The following is a 16,092-nucleotide window of genomic DNA, read 5'->3' as shown; positions in this document are numbered from 1 at the left end:
ACAGCCTTCCGTAAGCCTTTCACTGGTACCACAGGCTTGCTGCATGACCTTGTGGGTACTCCTCCACCTGCCTTCATCTGTCAAGCTTAAAATGAGAACAATTTACCCAGACCCTAAGGCCGCTATAAGAATTCATTATTGCAAAAACCTACTCAAGCTCACGCCCACATACAACTTGGAGGTACTATGTATTATTAACAGGATGTGGCCGAGGGAAAAGAAACAGAGGAAGCAATTTTTCAAAGGCTTTCTTTCCCCTCATTTCCCCCCCAGAATAAGGCAGAGTTGCAGCAAGCTTCCAAAACGCTGGATTGAATTCATCCAGTAATACTGACATGCTGACAGTCTTCAATCAACATGCATGACAGGTCTTGTAATTGAAAGGATTAAAAAAGAAAAGTCCAGTGTACAGAAGAAGTACCTTAGCAACTGTTGAGAATAAAATTAAAAGGAAAGCAAGTTGCCGAAGACACTGGGAGTGGGAACACGAGCCGTGAGAAGCACTGTTTGCTGCCTCCACAATTACCTGGCCGCATTTAAATTAGCTGTATGCAGGGAACCAGGTCACATTCTTGACATGTTATTTACAGAGACAATAGCCTCAGAAACTCTTTCCTGTGTTGTCCGGAAGCCAGTGCAAAGCAGGTGTGCTAGAGAAGACAACAAAAAATGACTGGTAAAACTAGTTAAGAAAACCACTGAGTTCTCAGACCTCAGTACTACAGGGTGCCTGTGCTCTTCCCACAAGAAGACTGCTGCTGTTCTTCTACTGCAGACAAGACCAAGGGGCTGTGCATGGGTCTTCCTGGCAAGAACACCTTCCTTTCCAATAAACCAGCTCCCTAAAGTCCACCAGCCCACCTTTTAGGGACAATCTGCCAGAATCCACACATGTAACCCAACTGCCTGTACACTGCTAGTCACAGCTCCCCTACAGAAAAGTGGTGGGAGTCAGGGTCTCACCCACAGACCAGGGAAGCTCCTGCCAGGCTGCACAAAACACCAACCCCCTATGTGCTTTGTACATTTGGGCTAAATTTCAGCACCCCAAAGGGAGGGGGTTTGGCTAAACAACTGACCACAGCAAGACTGGAGAGTTATTCCAATGTAACTGGAATTCTTCTGGAACTTGCTACTTCTTTCCTCTTTTTAAAATGTTCACTTAAGGTTCCTTGTGACCAGTGTAGTAAAAGAGGCATGACTTAAGTTATGGACACAATAAGGAAAATGGCAGCTCTCATTTCTGCAAAATATGAGCTGAGCCTTACCTGAGGGTGCAGTCCTAAGCTACAGTAACTAGTAGGTGAGAATACAAGAACTACTCCATGGCATTACACTTTTCACCTATTACACCTTCTGTGTAAGGCTTGGTATGTGATAAATGAGCTACATAATATGAATTTTAATGCAAGGTGTGATGTTACTGCAGTAGAACAAGCTCTTTAAGCAGCTTTGTATACAACCTGAAAGCTGAAGTCTGTTGCTGGAAGCATTGCAGTAGCTAATAAAAACCAAACTGTGGAAAATACAAACACATGAACCCATCTAAAGAAAGGTTGTGGCATTTAAAATACAACTAAAGAAAGGTTGTGGCATTTAAAATAGAAGTTCATACTTACCTTTGTTCTCTGCTGAGCACACAAGCAAGCACTAGCATGCTTTGCACTTATGTTTCAGTAGAGGTTAATGCAGTTTAACAGATTGGGGAAGAGTGTTGCTAGCTGCAGACTTGAACACACTGTTTTAAAGTTAGCAGTCCCACAAAAGGAAAGCTTCATTTTGTGCCAAGGTGCATGTCAAGTAAGTGCACTATAGGCAAATACTTGCATCCAGCATTTGCTCTCCTGTTTGCCTCATTTTCCATCCTCTAACAGGCAAGGCTCCAGGCTTGGACCTTCCCTTGGGGACTTAAATAAGATGAGGTTTCACTAGGACAGAAGGGAGACCAACAAACTTGCCCCAGCCTTTCATGTGGGACAGGCTGAAGCTCAGCACATGCTGGCCAAAGGACCTGGGGTTTTTTTATTTACCCCAGAGCGAAGACCCCACCAAAACGCAGGGCCAAGACACGCTGAACCCATTCAGCTCACATGATACTGGGCGCACACATAAGGGTGGAAACATTACTATTAAGGAGATTCCTTACAGATCATTAAAAGCCAGGAGAGTGATCCCAACAGCTTAATCTACTGTAGGACTTCCTTGCTTGCCTCTATTGAGAGAGTCACCTGTCTTGGAGCACACACATACGCATACCACTCTCTTGTATTTTTTTCCAGTATTTTATTTCTGACAGGCATTTACAACGTTCCATTCATAGAACTAAAAACATAAAAATAGACCTTCTTTCAGCTTATAAAAGAAATATATAAGAACCTTTGACATAGACATGTCATGACATTATGTACAAGAACAACGGTACCTTCCCAGTACCAGCCTTCCAGTATTTCAGCGCTGACTGTATTCCGCTGGGTACAGCACAGGACAGCTAAAACCTCTGCTTCTCTAATACGCTGGGACACAACTGACAGGTAGATGATATAAAACAATGATGTGATAATACAAAGGGTATAGAAACCTTTCTAAAGCTTTTACGAAAAGAAATCAGAAGATAGCAAAAAGTTAATAGAGAAAGCTTTCATAAGATCAAGTATAGTGCACCAGAAACCAGAAAAGGGGAGCGGGCAAGGGGAGAATGCTATCTGGGACACAAAGACAGTGATGGAATTTTGGGGGGAATAATTTTTGTTATGTTTTAAAATATAGTCAGAGTGGATTTTATAAAATATAATCCTAAAGCTATTATAAAATTTCAGGTTTTCAAAGTACCTACTAATGTGTCAAACATCAATAGATACCAAAAAAAAAAAAAAAAAAAATTTATATAATCTTCCTTTTTTCCTACAGGTGAAACTGCAATGGGAAAAGCTAAGAAATCTTAAAAAAAAGTGCTATTTTGTGTTTCGTATTTGGAATTCTACTTAAAAACCACAAGATTTTAGTCACATTTTACCCTGTTTTAGATGTTTAAATAAAAGATTTTAAATGTCGAGGTTTGCTTGTGTAGAACTTGTTCATACTCTATTGCAGTGGAAAAGCTTTTATAAAGGAATTAAAATACACTAGTTTCACCCACAGTAGGAGAGTGGATGAGGTCAGTTTTTTGGCCATGAATTCCCTGTCCCCTAAGCCCAAACTCTGCCAGAGAGAGTGGACTAAACGGATCTGTGATGTTGCTACACTGGCTCCAGCGAGGCTACACCATGGATCAGTTTGGTCCACTACAATTCAGCTATGTAAATTTACTTTATTTTTTTTTATTATCTAACTAAACTCCAGTCTCAAACATATACAATAATCCTTTTCCTGAAGTTATACCTAAATAAGCGTTTCCAGTTCATATTTTAATATAAAACCACCATTCCTAACCCTCTGCAAAAAGCTAGCCTCGTATCCTAGACGTGGAGCTACGCTAATGCTGTAAAACTCTCATCCTTTGTGCCCCTGCATCTCAGGTAAAATACAAAAAAATATTTCTTCAAGTGTTAAATTTGGATCTCTTTTAAAAGAGTTTGGCATCTTTATAACATTATGTAAAACTAGAGCTTCCAACATTGACATTAAGTTAGACCAGTCACAGACCAAGAGGACTTAACACAACATAAATCCCAAACCTTTCCTCACACATTCCTAAAATACATGTATATTCTCTTACATTTAAAGAGGGAAAAGTAATAAGAATGCTGCAACTGTACACGTTAAAAAGGCAGTTTCCTCATTAAGGAGATGAACCTACGACTGACAATTTACGGCTATAAAACCCTCTGTTCGTTGTGCTATTGTTTAAGCTAGTTCGCTGTACGTAGGTTAAGACATCCAGAGTAATTTGTTTTCCAGTGAAGATATTCTCCCCGTACTTAATTTCAGCCCCTGATTATTTTAGAATAAATAACATAGTGTGAAAGCCCTTGGTAATGTAAGACAGGACCTTAAGCTTATTCCTTTCCAGGTTTTGAGCATTTTACAGTTGCCTAAAGTGTGGCCGCATGGCTTCAGACCAATTCAGCTGCCGAAATGGTGTGTGCAAGTGTGCAATCTATCGGGATCAGCTCTCCGCGGTGTGCGGGGGCGAGAGGGAGAGGGAGGGATGGAGGGTGGGACAGGGAGACCTACACATCCAGGCGGGGAAGGGGACTGGTTTAGAGCTCTGTGTTCAGTTTCCTGCTGGGGACAAAGTCTTCACGCCTAACCCAGATGACCTCCTCGCTGTGGCCCTCCACGTCGCCGTTGATGCCGGATAAGGCCGTCTGCTTCTTGAGCTGGGTCATCCTGGAGGCGTGTGTGTCCATGGCTGGGCGCGGGTGGTCCCCCCGGCACGGCTGGCTGCTCGTGATGGAGGCCGCCTGCAGCCGCTCCCGAAGGTCTCGGTCAGCCACAGCACCTCTCATGGCCTCGCAGTACTCATCGTCATCGCTGAGGATGTCCGTTTCCTTGATGTCCTCCTGCTCCTCATACTGAGCAAGGTCAAACTGTTCCTCTACCCAGCGATCAGTGTCCCCACTGTGCGTGGGTTGCTGGGGCTCTTTTTCAGGGCTGCTCGTGTAGACGGCATCTGAGTCAATGGTAAACCTGTTTCGGGCCAGCCGCCGCCTCCTCCTCCCAAGAGACTTGCTTGGGGCTGACACTGCGCACACACAAAGATAAAACCCCACAGGCTTTTTACACACGGTACAACTCTCTTTAAAAAGTTAGTCTTCCAGGGGCGCTTTATTTAACACCGCTAGGCACAAAATCAGGCAGACTCCCACGAATGACCTAGTCATTCAGGATCCTCCCTGCAGGCAAGTCACACTTCACTCAGCTCCTCAGCACAGGTTTCTCTCCAGCTGAAAAAGGAGTTTCTGCTACTCAGATCCACAGTTGGGATAATGGCCCACAATTACTGTTCCTCCTAAGCGGTAGGCAGCCAGCCAGTCAGCACAAAGTCTGTCTGTTCAGCTCAGCTTCTCACACGCAGTGCCCTGCTGTCAGCACACCATGAAAACCCAACTAGTTTTATGCCTTGGTATGGGGAATTGCTTTGTCTCAGGTAAGAAGCAACACTATAGGTTTCCAAGTAGCTACCTCAGTGCTGAAGATGCTGCAATTGCCGTGTTACTTATGAGGAAGTAAGTTTCCTGTCCAGGTTCTCCTACTCCCTTCTCCGCTCCCTCCCTACTGGGGGAAAAAGAAAAAAAGAAAACCCCAAATCCAGAAAAACTTTCTGAAGTTCCTTACTCAGCATCAGCTGGTCTACTAGCTTTTGCAACTGGCCCAATTAGCAAATTCACATCTTCTGTGTTGGAACATCTTCATAAGAGGCTTGTGAGGCAAAGCAGGGGACGAATCCTACAGCTGAAGGACCTGCAGGCATTCCAGCGCTTTACGTGCACACACACGTAGCTCCACGGCAAGCAGGTGAACTCCGAGGTTATAGTTTGTCCCCCTCCACTAAACAGCAATTTAGCACTTCAGTATGTATTTACTAAACTCTAGCTTGGGGGCGGGGTCATATTTTAATATCCCTGAGCCTCAAAACATGCTTAGGTACAACAGCTCAGCAGTTGCAAATTTTAACTGTAGCAAGAGGTCTGTACTCTAAGAGGAGATTTTAATCTCTGCAGAATTCATCATGCAAATGCACTAAGGAGTCAAACTGAAAGAAGTTTGGCATCTGCAGTAGATTAGCCCCACAGGCTGACTGAAGCAGCACTGTGGTAAAACAGTTGCATTTTGGCCTGCCTTTGACTCTGCTTTCTTACGATTTTAAGTGTCTCTGAGGCAGATGGCTAGCAACACCCCGAGTGAGAAGCCATGCTGCGAATGTTATTGGTCTGGCCTGCCCATTACAGAAGAGGAACAGAAAGCCTGGTTGTCTACATTGCTGGATCTAATGAGCAGAAAAAAAACAAAACAAAACAAAAAAACAGACCAGAACAAAACACGCAGCGGTGCCGTGTACTTTTCAGTTGGAAGCAAGCATATCTTCCCTCCATCATCTAGTGTTCTGAAAATGAAAACCTGCTTTTCCCTGGGATTTTCTCATTGCTTTTGCCTGAAGTCAACTGAAAAGGAAAATTCATGGTTTAGGACAGGCCGTTACAAAAATAATAGTATCAAGTGCATGCTTCTCAAAGTGCGAGAAGCAGCAGCACACGCCCTTTAGCAATAGAGCTGAAAAGGCTAAAATGGAGGACATACATAGCTATCTCTTCAAACCAAGCCACTCACTCGGGGGAGCTGATTTTTCTTGTGCATTTTAGTTTAAAAGTGCTAGGGTTAGCTCAAAATTCTGTACATGCTTTTGAGAAATATGCAGCAGGCTTCTGCTTTGTTCAGCTGAAACCCATTTCCAGATTAAAGTGCACAGCCAATCAGTATTAACAGGAATCCCATTTCTTCCTTCCATGCCAGAAGGACTGTTTCTAAAGCTGAGCCTTGAGTGCAAAGCAAGGTAAATAAAGGCAATTTAAGGCTCTCAAGGAGGTGAAGCATAGAAAACCAGCAGTTTTTACATACACAGGAGAGAATGCTAATCCTAATATACAAGTAACAGACACCACCACATGTCCTACAATGGTGCTGGGGTTACTGGGATCTTGAAAGTCTGTAGCCCTACAGTACCTGCCCTGTTCATGGCTGGCCTTGCACCTTTTAGAGCACACAATCTTTTTCCACCAAAAGGAACATATTGCTGGGATGAGGGCAAACTTTCAGTTTTAAGAAGCTGTCTTCTGTGTTTATCCCGCAGAATCGAATGCACTGCCTTCAGAAAGTCCTTCCTGTGTTCTGGCGAACTGAAAAATAGGCGAGAATACAAAAGGCAGCGTTATCTCCTGGGAACTGCTAAAACCTTGCTGTAAATGAGATAAATAATGACCAGTTCTGTAATTTAAGGCAGTGCAAACTGACTGGCATGCACTTCCCCCAGAGAAGACTCAATTTAATACAGTATTTTCAAAGCAAAAGTGAATCAATAATCATTGCAATGCACATCCAAGGAAACAAATACACAGTTCATTAACGAAACATTTAGCCGTCTTGAGGCTTCCTTTCCCTCCAATATCAACCATGCACTTCTCTTTGTCCGATAAACATCAGGTTGACCTATGCTGGCTAATTAAATCTCAGGTTTGTCCCCTGTAAACACACACCAAGCAGAAGTCCTGCAACTCTCTACTACCTAGTAGTAGGAATTGGCTGGGTATCAGCTCTGTTAGACCCTGGTGAACTTGTGTACCAAGTTCTTATTTGAACTCTAAAACACATCAGAGCAATGACCACGACAAAGATGGACAAGGTTTACTTAAAGAAAGAGCAATGCCCTAAGAGCAGAGATTGGAACTTCATGGCATGAATGTACCAGCTGAACAAGACACATGAGCAGCTACCTAACATAAAGATACATCCAGCTAAACTCGAGCATTGGAAATTTGTGAAACGACAACTGTAATAACGATACTCCCATAAAGATGCAAAGCTGATCAAATATATGCCTTTATTTTAATAAATTTTACAAAATTCTGCCTGCCAGAAGTAAGGTTTTTAACACCTTCTCCCCCCTTCCCCTACTGGCTGTTCCCAGATTGCCTTAAAGGAAAGGCACAGGCAAGCTGAGAACCAGAGATGTAGCTGCCATTGAAAATATGGAAACACTTACCTACAGCAAAGGTGAAACGTTCTTTCTGGCCTGCCTTCAGACTCAGATTTAACATGGACAATCTCACATACAGAATTGGTCTCTGCATCTAAAGCCAAAAGCAAGCAGCACTTCAAACAACGGTTTCTCATGTTTAACCCCAATTAAAGTATTTATTCTGTAATCCTGAAAAAATGGTTTAAGACCATCCAGGATGACAGATAATGCATTGCAAATAATATTAACTCATGGCTGAAAGGCAGCAGTGGGCAAGTGACCAATGAAACAACAGACACTTAAACTCACCAAAATCTAGTAGTATTTTATATGCACTCACTCAGTCCCATAAAAATATGAAACCTCCCCCTCATCTTTTCAGGTATTTCACAGAATACTGTCACATTTTACAGCTACCTCCTATGTTCTTTCCACTTTCATTTATGCATTAGAAAAGGAGAAAATTGTTTAAAATTTTGAAATTTTTAATATAATAAGCTTTACATGAAGCTATCAATGACAAGAACAAAAATTCACTAGCTCTGTTGTCTCACAGCTGCAAGATTTCCTTCTAGTCTCCAGAAGAGGAACAGAGCAAACCAGAGTCAACAACTTTGTCCTGTTTTTCCAGAATCCTGACTGGCTTCAGAGAAATACTGACAAGGTGGAGATACACACACAACTGGAGCTTCTGCCCCTTTGTTTCTCTCCAGGGCTATTACGGATATTGAGGTTGTGGGTTCCTTGCTCAGGCTCTAGAAACTGCATACACATGTACTAAGGACGAACATTGGTCCATTGGTCAGTGAATGCCCCCAGGATGAACATTAAGAACCCTGCCAAATTCACGCAGTGGGAACATTACCTGCACTTGCCAATGCTCGAACCTGCAGTGCTTCTAAAGGTATCATGTGGCGAAAGCGGAACGGATCCCAGTCTTCATAAATTGAAGCTCTATGTGATCCTCCCTGGAAGAATTTCAAAATACTGTTAGGAAATGAGACACCTTGGCATAGTCAGACACAGAATTCTCCTCTGCTCTGCACGGAGAATGTCCAGCTAGAGACTTGTTGCAATTCCTGTTCTCTCATTACAACATCTTAGTAAACAGCATCACTGATGTGACTATGAAGGTTTTGCTAAATTCTAGACAAAAGCAGCCATTAGACCAATCAACTACTATCAATGCCTTCAAAAGTCATTTGAGACCGATGCTGCATTCTCTCCTCCAAGTGCACATACACTCAGAAACATGCCTAAGTTTTGTCTTAGTCACTCCAAAGTTATTCGGATAACCACACGAGCATTTCAAATCACACTATGGTTTATGTCAGGTGGGAATCAGAAAGTTTCCTCTAATACTGTAAACTGTGTTCCCTACTGTGGCAAGGCATATGTTTACTATCAAACTTAGCTTTAACTTTTAATCCTAAACTCCAGTAGGATCCCCTGATACATACTGTAGGCAGACCTAATTTAGCTAAGAGCAGCCAGCACTTGCTCAGTGGCATGCAACAGCCAGAACTGAAGTGAGGACATTGTGTTTCATTAGGAAAGCTGACAGGCATCAGCTCTTGTATTTGATTCACATAACTCTAACTGATCAAAGAGCCAAACACCAGAGAGACATTCAAGGCAACACCTCGTTTCATGAAACTCCACTCCACAGCATGGAAGGGATGTGGCAGGCCACAGGAACAACTAGTCCAGCAGAGAGCAAAGGATAAACTAAACGAATGCTTGCAGAGTGCTGCGCCGAACAGCAGGCCACTCGGCATTACTCAAAACCTCCATTGTGTGGTGGAGAACAAGAATCATGTATGCAAAAGTACACTCTAGCACCACAGCTTTATGGAAAGCAAATCTTGATTGCAGCACCACAAATGCACACAGCATCACCAAAACAGCCCATGCAACTTACAAGTTTCTTCTTCTGTTTGGAACCATCCTTGTATACAAGGACCACAGCAGTTTTGAACACTAGAGGAGAAAGTCAGAAACAAAAGCCATGGAGTCAGTAAGGTTAGGAACAGGTCTCCTCTACGCCCAAGCACATAGACCTTTCAACTCCTCAGACACCTCTCACTTGAGACAGGGAGGGAAAGCAGGACTAAACCTACCAGCCCTCTTGCATATTCTTCCCAAAAACCCAAAGCTGAACCACTTTTAGCACACAAAACCAGGTTACTTCAAAGTCACTCAAAACTAAAGAGTGTAAGTTACCAGTTACTGGAACAACTGTTCAAGTAGCAACAGTCCTATACAAAAATTTAGAGAACTTTAATCCCCGTAGCTAAGTTCAGACAAATGAGCAGCACCCAGCTACACAGACAGTCAAGCAGATGAGTCTGCACTTGGACAGATTGTGAACACCTCCCAAGTGGGACACTGGTCTATGCTGAATTAAAAAGTGAGCAGCACTGGTAGGCAGAGGTGTAATCCGATTCCTCTTTTGCCACAGAGCATCCACATGGAGCTGGAAATTGCCTTTCAAGACTCCAGTTTTCCTTATGATCTCTTTCTTCAGGCCTCAAACACACCCTTTGTTTTAGGATTGAATTGCAAGAACATTTAATTTTGGACATTTTATGAAACCAATTTAAAGCTTTTTGGAGTAATTAAGAGTTGCTACACATTCCTAGCAGCTTTCACAGGGCCCCTTGGCTTCAGGGTATGACCAGGTGCTTTCCCAACTTACAGGAAAGCAGTCAATTTTTATATGCTCTTCCAGAGCAAAGCTGAAAGAGTCTTCATTCGTTATTTGTTTGGTATAAAACAAAAATAAAAATCATTGTCTTCCTAATCACCATCGCTTTCTAGAAACAAGGAAAAAGGATGCTGTGTGTAAAGAAATTTAGGAAAAAATAAAGAAAACCTAGCACACTTTGCATTACTTGATATAATTCTGAAAGTAAAAGAGACACGATTAGCCAATATAAGCGATCATGTACCTTTCCAAGGGACCACACTCCAATGCAGTGGAAAGACCTTGAGATCTATGCCAACAGCAGTTTCAATTTCTAGTTTGGCCACCCAAGATAGACTACTCCAAGGAGACACACCACTCCAAAGCAACTCACTGGGAGTTCTGGCTTAGCTTTTAAGCACTTCTTAAAGCTTAGATATACAAGTTCTTTCTGGCAAAAGGCACAGAGAAAAAACGCAAAGCCTCTGCAAGCCCCCAACCCACTCTACAGGATGTGAAGTAGAGCTACTTGGCATCAGACAGGCTACCAAACTATATCTTTTCAAAGAGAAATACCTTTCTATATAGCTCTCAGTTCATACCCTTGGATATGGGTTTAAGAAACTCTTGCACTATTACAGCAGTCACCTCCAAATTCTTCACCAGTTTTAGATCAACACAGAACAGACCATTGCAGTAAAGAGATGATGGTTTTAAGTTCCAGCCAACCTTGCAGAAGGCAGAACTCAGCTTCCTTCAGACAAACATCTGCTAAGACACAGTTGACAGTCTTTTAGGCATCTGAAACAAAATTACTAGGATACAAACCAAATGCTGCCAGCTCAGGTTCCTTCTTCCATTTCCCTAGTGAAGTGGGTGGATTCAGCCATATCACTGTGTTATGCAAGAGCAAGTCCCCCATCGAAAGGTCTGCAACCTAGCCAACACAAATACATGCATAAGGACACAATGTATGATCAGTTCAAGAAAGCTTACTTGAATTTCCATTCAAGAAAACTTATTTGAAGTTCATTCCTAAACAAACAAAAAAAGCCCCACAAGCTAGCTTTCGGAGTATTTAATCTGATGACTTAAAGCATGTGCAGACAGACTGTAACAGTTAGCAATAGATGCATGTAAATCCTTAATTGATGAGCATGAATTAGAAGTCAAACTCAGAGCCAGGCTCTCATAATTTGGTGTGAAGTCAGGGAAAAAAAGATGCCATCTTCCTTGCTTTTTTTCTCCTTTGTCCATTTTTCTTCCTACCAGTTTCTTTCTATTTTGTTTGAACATTTAAGCACAGCCCCCATCACACACACATGGTTTGGGGTAAAGTTTAGAGACCTCATCATGTGCAGCAATCAAACCACTTCCTCCCCACAGTTGCTGTGGCTCTTGATTTTACCCAAAGACTCATCTGTGGAAACCACATTTCTGGAAATGGGCTAATAAAGGAGTTCATAACAACTGTTGGGAGATGCCTACTAATACTGCAGCAACCTTTGATTTACACTTTCACTTTGATTTACAGTTTTCCAGAGTGACAAATTAAGGGCTATCCCCATCTAGGGGCCATGTTATCCCATTCCTCCACCCTCCTCATAGTGAAGTCTGACTTTTGCCAAAGGATGCCACAGATACCATCAGCACAAGTTGAAGTCTCCCCCATAACAAAAGCAACACTAAGATAGGTGTTTAGCCTCCTCTCTGAGATCACCAAACCACAATTGCTCTCCCAACAAACATCCTGACATGCTCCCTCCACCACTGCTTACCAGCAGCTACCCTAGTCTCTGCCCTCTCCACCCACCATCTGATCCTCCCTCCCCGCTGCTGCTATCCAGCTCTCACACCCAAAGCTTCCTCAACACTACTCAATCCCAGACCTCTTTTGCCTTGTAGCTCAATGCCTCTTACATTTGTTGTTCATTCTGGCTGTTGGCAAAACCCCATCACCATTACTCATACAGTCATGCCTCTCTCCAGCCTTCACCCACATCACTTCTCCCATCAGCCCTTTAGCATGTCTCCACCTCTTCCTTGAGCCTCCCTGACCTTACTCCATTGCCCCCTCACTCCCCACCACTCTCCTTCACTGCACTGCTGGGTTGCAGACCTATGAGTCCAGGTCTCAGTCTGAAACTTCAAGACATCTGCCATGAGTTTTTGAGATGGTCAGCCAGGACTGAACCACACTGGATCTTCAAGTGTTCGCATATGAGCCATATGAGACATCTACACCAAAGCCCAAGGCGCTCTCACATATCAAGCCCACTAACACTTTCTAAAAGAGAAACAGCAGTTTCTCACACACCACACCTCACATTTTTAGCTCTTTAAACAGATTAAAGATCTTAGTACAGACCTGCCTCAGCATGCCAGTCCACTCAGACTGGTGGAGCAAGATTATGAGAAGAGCCAAGACATGGACATCAAAATAGTGAACTGCAGGCTGGGATGTGATTTTGACCCAACCACAACACTGAAGGTGAATTAACCCACTACTTCTTTACATTGGTTCCAGTCAGTGAACCATACATGGAAAAGCCATTCTTGAATTGTATTGGGATTTACCTGTTTGTGCCAGGACCCACTTAAATGACATGGTACAAATGACAAGGTAAATATTTGATACAATTTAACATTCATGCTACAAAATAACAGCCTTTTTCTCTTAAATTTGATCATCTGTTACCTCTTTTTTCTCCCCTGTTTGTTCTGCTATGAGCTGGTCAAACACTGCCCCATATTCTTCATGGATTTTCTGCATTTCATTAATGTGGCTGGCAACTTTGTTCATTGTTTTTATGGCCACTAGAAGAAAGACAAAGAGATAGGGGAAGAGACAAAAGGTATTTTTAAGCCTCTGAGAGGAACTGGGAGGCAGAGCGTTCCCGATCAGAGGTTAAACAGGGAAGAGCAATGTAAGGTAGCTCCTTACCATCAAGATGATAATGTTCTTCACTGTCTACATCAGTCAGAGCAAAGAGTTCCTTTAGCAGGAGAGGGTATTTCAGTATCCGCTGGATGGGTTTGATGAGGTAAGACTCCAGCGTGGAGGAGTGCTGTCGTCGGGGATTCTGAGCATCCAGAAATGCCTTGAAAGCAGTGTCTGTCTTGGCTGGAAGAGTAAAATGAAGTGATTGGATAAATCAAAAATCGTAACACCTGCCATGATAAAGTGACTTTTCCAGCTTTAAATGAATTTATCCAGAGACATTTTGCAAAGAAGTGCAGATTTATCAGGTCTACAGTATTAGATATATGCACTTCAGGTTTTGAGTTACTGACACTTTGCTACAGATATGCTCTTTATGATTTAACAACAGGCACCCACCTACTGTACCAATACATGCAGTTTTTAATCTCACTACCCACACGATTTCTGGCCTTGCAACTATTTTAGAGCAGCATAAATTGTTTTCATTATCTGCTTCCTTTAAGAAAAGGCTCAAATTGGGTATCTGTAAGTCTAGTCTCATACACCTTTATAATGTTGGCAAGTCTGGTTATTGTTACCTCATTAGACCTTAAAATGCAATACTAAACACCAACAACAAAAATCAAGAGCTAGTAAGGAGGCAGGGCACAGTAAATTATGATTGTGCACCATATTCAGGAAGCATAGGCAGACTGGACACCTGATTACTACCATCTTTTCCATCTGACTGCTACTGAATTTATAAAAATACCGTTTTCTCTGTTGCTCCTTCTACTGGAACATACATTTTTACAGGGAGGGAAACACAGAGAAGGTGGCATTTTTAGACATACAAGTTATTCAGTGCAGTAACAACGCTACACAATTGCTTTTATTAGAGCCATATCCTCTGCCGAGGTTGTGTGGATTTTTTGCAAGCAGTCACCTGACTTCAACAAAGCAACTTCGGTTTCAAATCCAAAAGCCACCTGCACCTCAGCTGAGGACACCAAATTACACTTGAAATACACTCCCAGGCTTTTGAAGAGATTTAACACTGCAATAAAACTTTAAGTTCTGTTTGTGTGCTAATTCAAGCACAACCATTTCTCATTTATAAATACAGTCAGCAATGAAAAAGCAAACCAAAACAACCAGATCTACCTAGTCTACAGTTTTAACATTAAGGACTAACAGAATAATGCTGAAAGCAAGCATGGATGTGACTAGAAACAAATAATTTATTCTTGTGTTCCACGGAACTGCCAAGTATTCTTTGCAGCACAGTAAATAAGAGTTTACAAGTAGAAATGAAAAAAAAACATGCACAGGAAGAAAACCCCAAAACTTTTGATTGTCAGGCATCCAGATGCTCTTTGAAAAGTAAGAGCTCCTCCCTTAATGGCATTGCTCCTAAACTGGAAGCATTTGTTTATTTAATGTCTTGGCCAAACATTAATTGCATGAAGTACTACTAACTCTAAGAGATTAACACATTCGCAAGGGAAAAAACATCACTCCAAGGGAAGGAAACCCATGAGCATTTAGAAGCCAGACCACAGTTCATTTATCTCCATTTCAGCAAGCCAACTTCTACTAGGAATTCATACATGGAAGCTTTTCGGGCAAATTGGAATGAAGGTGAGAGGAAGAATAGAGGAGACAGCATGGTGAAGTTAAAATATTTAGACAGCTTCCAGAAAACATTCTCCCAGGCTGATTCTCTTCTAATGGCTGTCATGAGTTCAACCACATTGGCTGGAGCTTCAGTGGAATTGCCACTAGTGAGGATTCACAGCACAAACTCTAGGAGGATCCAGAGGTCATTACAAGGGTCACCACTCCCGGTTCCAAAGTACACAGTGATCCATTAGCGCACGTCACATTGCCCATTTATGAAATCTTTCCACTCCCTACATGACTGAAAAGAAGCTGAACATGTCAGGGGAGAATAAATTAAGCGTGGGGGGAAAAACTACATGTGAGGTGAATGACCTCTTGTAATGAGCACTAAAGTATCATTACATCAATGGTGGTCCAAGAACACCCATGGCACAGAGCTCTCTGCAAGCCACTCAGGCCAGATGGTCTTACTTCCCTACTGTAAAGGCTCCTGGAGAGCAACCAGGCATGTCTGTGTTCTTGTTCCTCTGCCACAACTTGCCCTGCATGATTTGGGGTTTAGTGGCCACCTCTCATCATCTACAAGGACCACCTGTGCCATCCCAAACCCACATGTCACCACAACACCTCTCTCTCCGCATGCTCAGGTCTGTTCATCCAGCACATGCCTCTTACCTTTCACCAGTACTTTGGGGACTTTTGTGTGGCTGGCACAGAAGGCACTGTACAGCTTGAACCGGTCGGCATAGTAAAGAAAGGATCCACCCAAGGAAAACAACACTTTCTAGAAATTAAAAAAAAAAAAGGAAAAAAAACAGCATTAGGAAAAAAAACACATGAAAGCCAGTTTTTCTCTTCTGTCAGGTCACCCAAAGTTTCCATCTAGCTTTTGGTTGACAGGATACTGCATTTTTAGAGTGTCCTCACATCATCTAGCAAGGAACAGGCCTAGCTTTGGTGTCTGGATTCAGGCTATGTGATTAAGATCATTAGTCAAGTTCCAGTTAGGATGATCTGGAGACACCACTGACTATAGAGGGAACTAAGTTCACAGCTCCAGAATTATATTTAAATGCCTGAGCTTAAAACCTTATTGATCTAAGTAACAACAGGGGCCACACAGAGGACTGGATGTATCTGACTTAGCAATGGATCAAGACACCAAGGAGCTGAAAGCAAGGATAT

General features: G+C 42.6%; 1 protein-coding gene across 11 annotated transcripts in view; it reads right to left on the bottom strand.

Moving 5' to 3' along the window:
- Positions 1-2,269: 2,269 nt before the first annotated feature.
- The window catches only part of TIAM1 (T cell lymphoma invasion and metastasis 1), a 179,429-nt gene continuing 165,606 nt past the window's right edge, over positions 2,270-16,092 (bottom strand). For all 11 annotated transcript variants that reach the window (XM_026844392.1, XM_026844411.1, XM_026844384.1 and 8 more), the window contains 9 exons: positions 15,583-15,691; positions 13,306-13,485; positions 13,060-13,178; positions 11,190-11,298; positions 9,597-9,655; positions 8,541-8,643; positions 7,700-7,787; positions 6,664-6,836; positions 2,270-4,684 (listed from right to left, as the gene is read on the bottom strand). In XM_026844392.1, the coding sequence (XP_026700193.1) occupies positions 4,200-4,684; positions 6,664-6,836; positions 7,700-7,787; positions 8,541-8,643; positions 9,597-9,655; positions 11,190-11,298; positions 13,060-13,178; positions 13,306-13,485; positions 15,583-15,691 (1,425 nt within the window). In that variant the 3' untranslated portion in view covers positions 2,270-4,199. The remainder of the gene's footprint in view (positions 4,685-6,663; positions 6,837-7,699; positions 7,788-8,540; positions 8,644-9,596; positions 9,656-11,189; positions 11,299-13,059; positions 13,179-13,305; positions 13,486-15,582; positions 15,692-16,092) is intronic.

Source organism: Athene cunicularia (genome assembly GCF_003259725.1).
Source record: "Athene cunicularia isolate RWA chromosome 1 unlocalized genomic scaffold, athCun1 chr1_part1, whole genome shotgun sequence".
Lineage (NCBI taxonomy): Eukaryota > Metazoa > Chordata > Aves > Strigiformes > Strigidae > Athene > Athene cunicularia.
The sequence above is the reverse complement of the archived record's forward strand: the minus strand, read 5'-3'. Positions and strand labels throughout refer to the sequence as shown.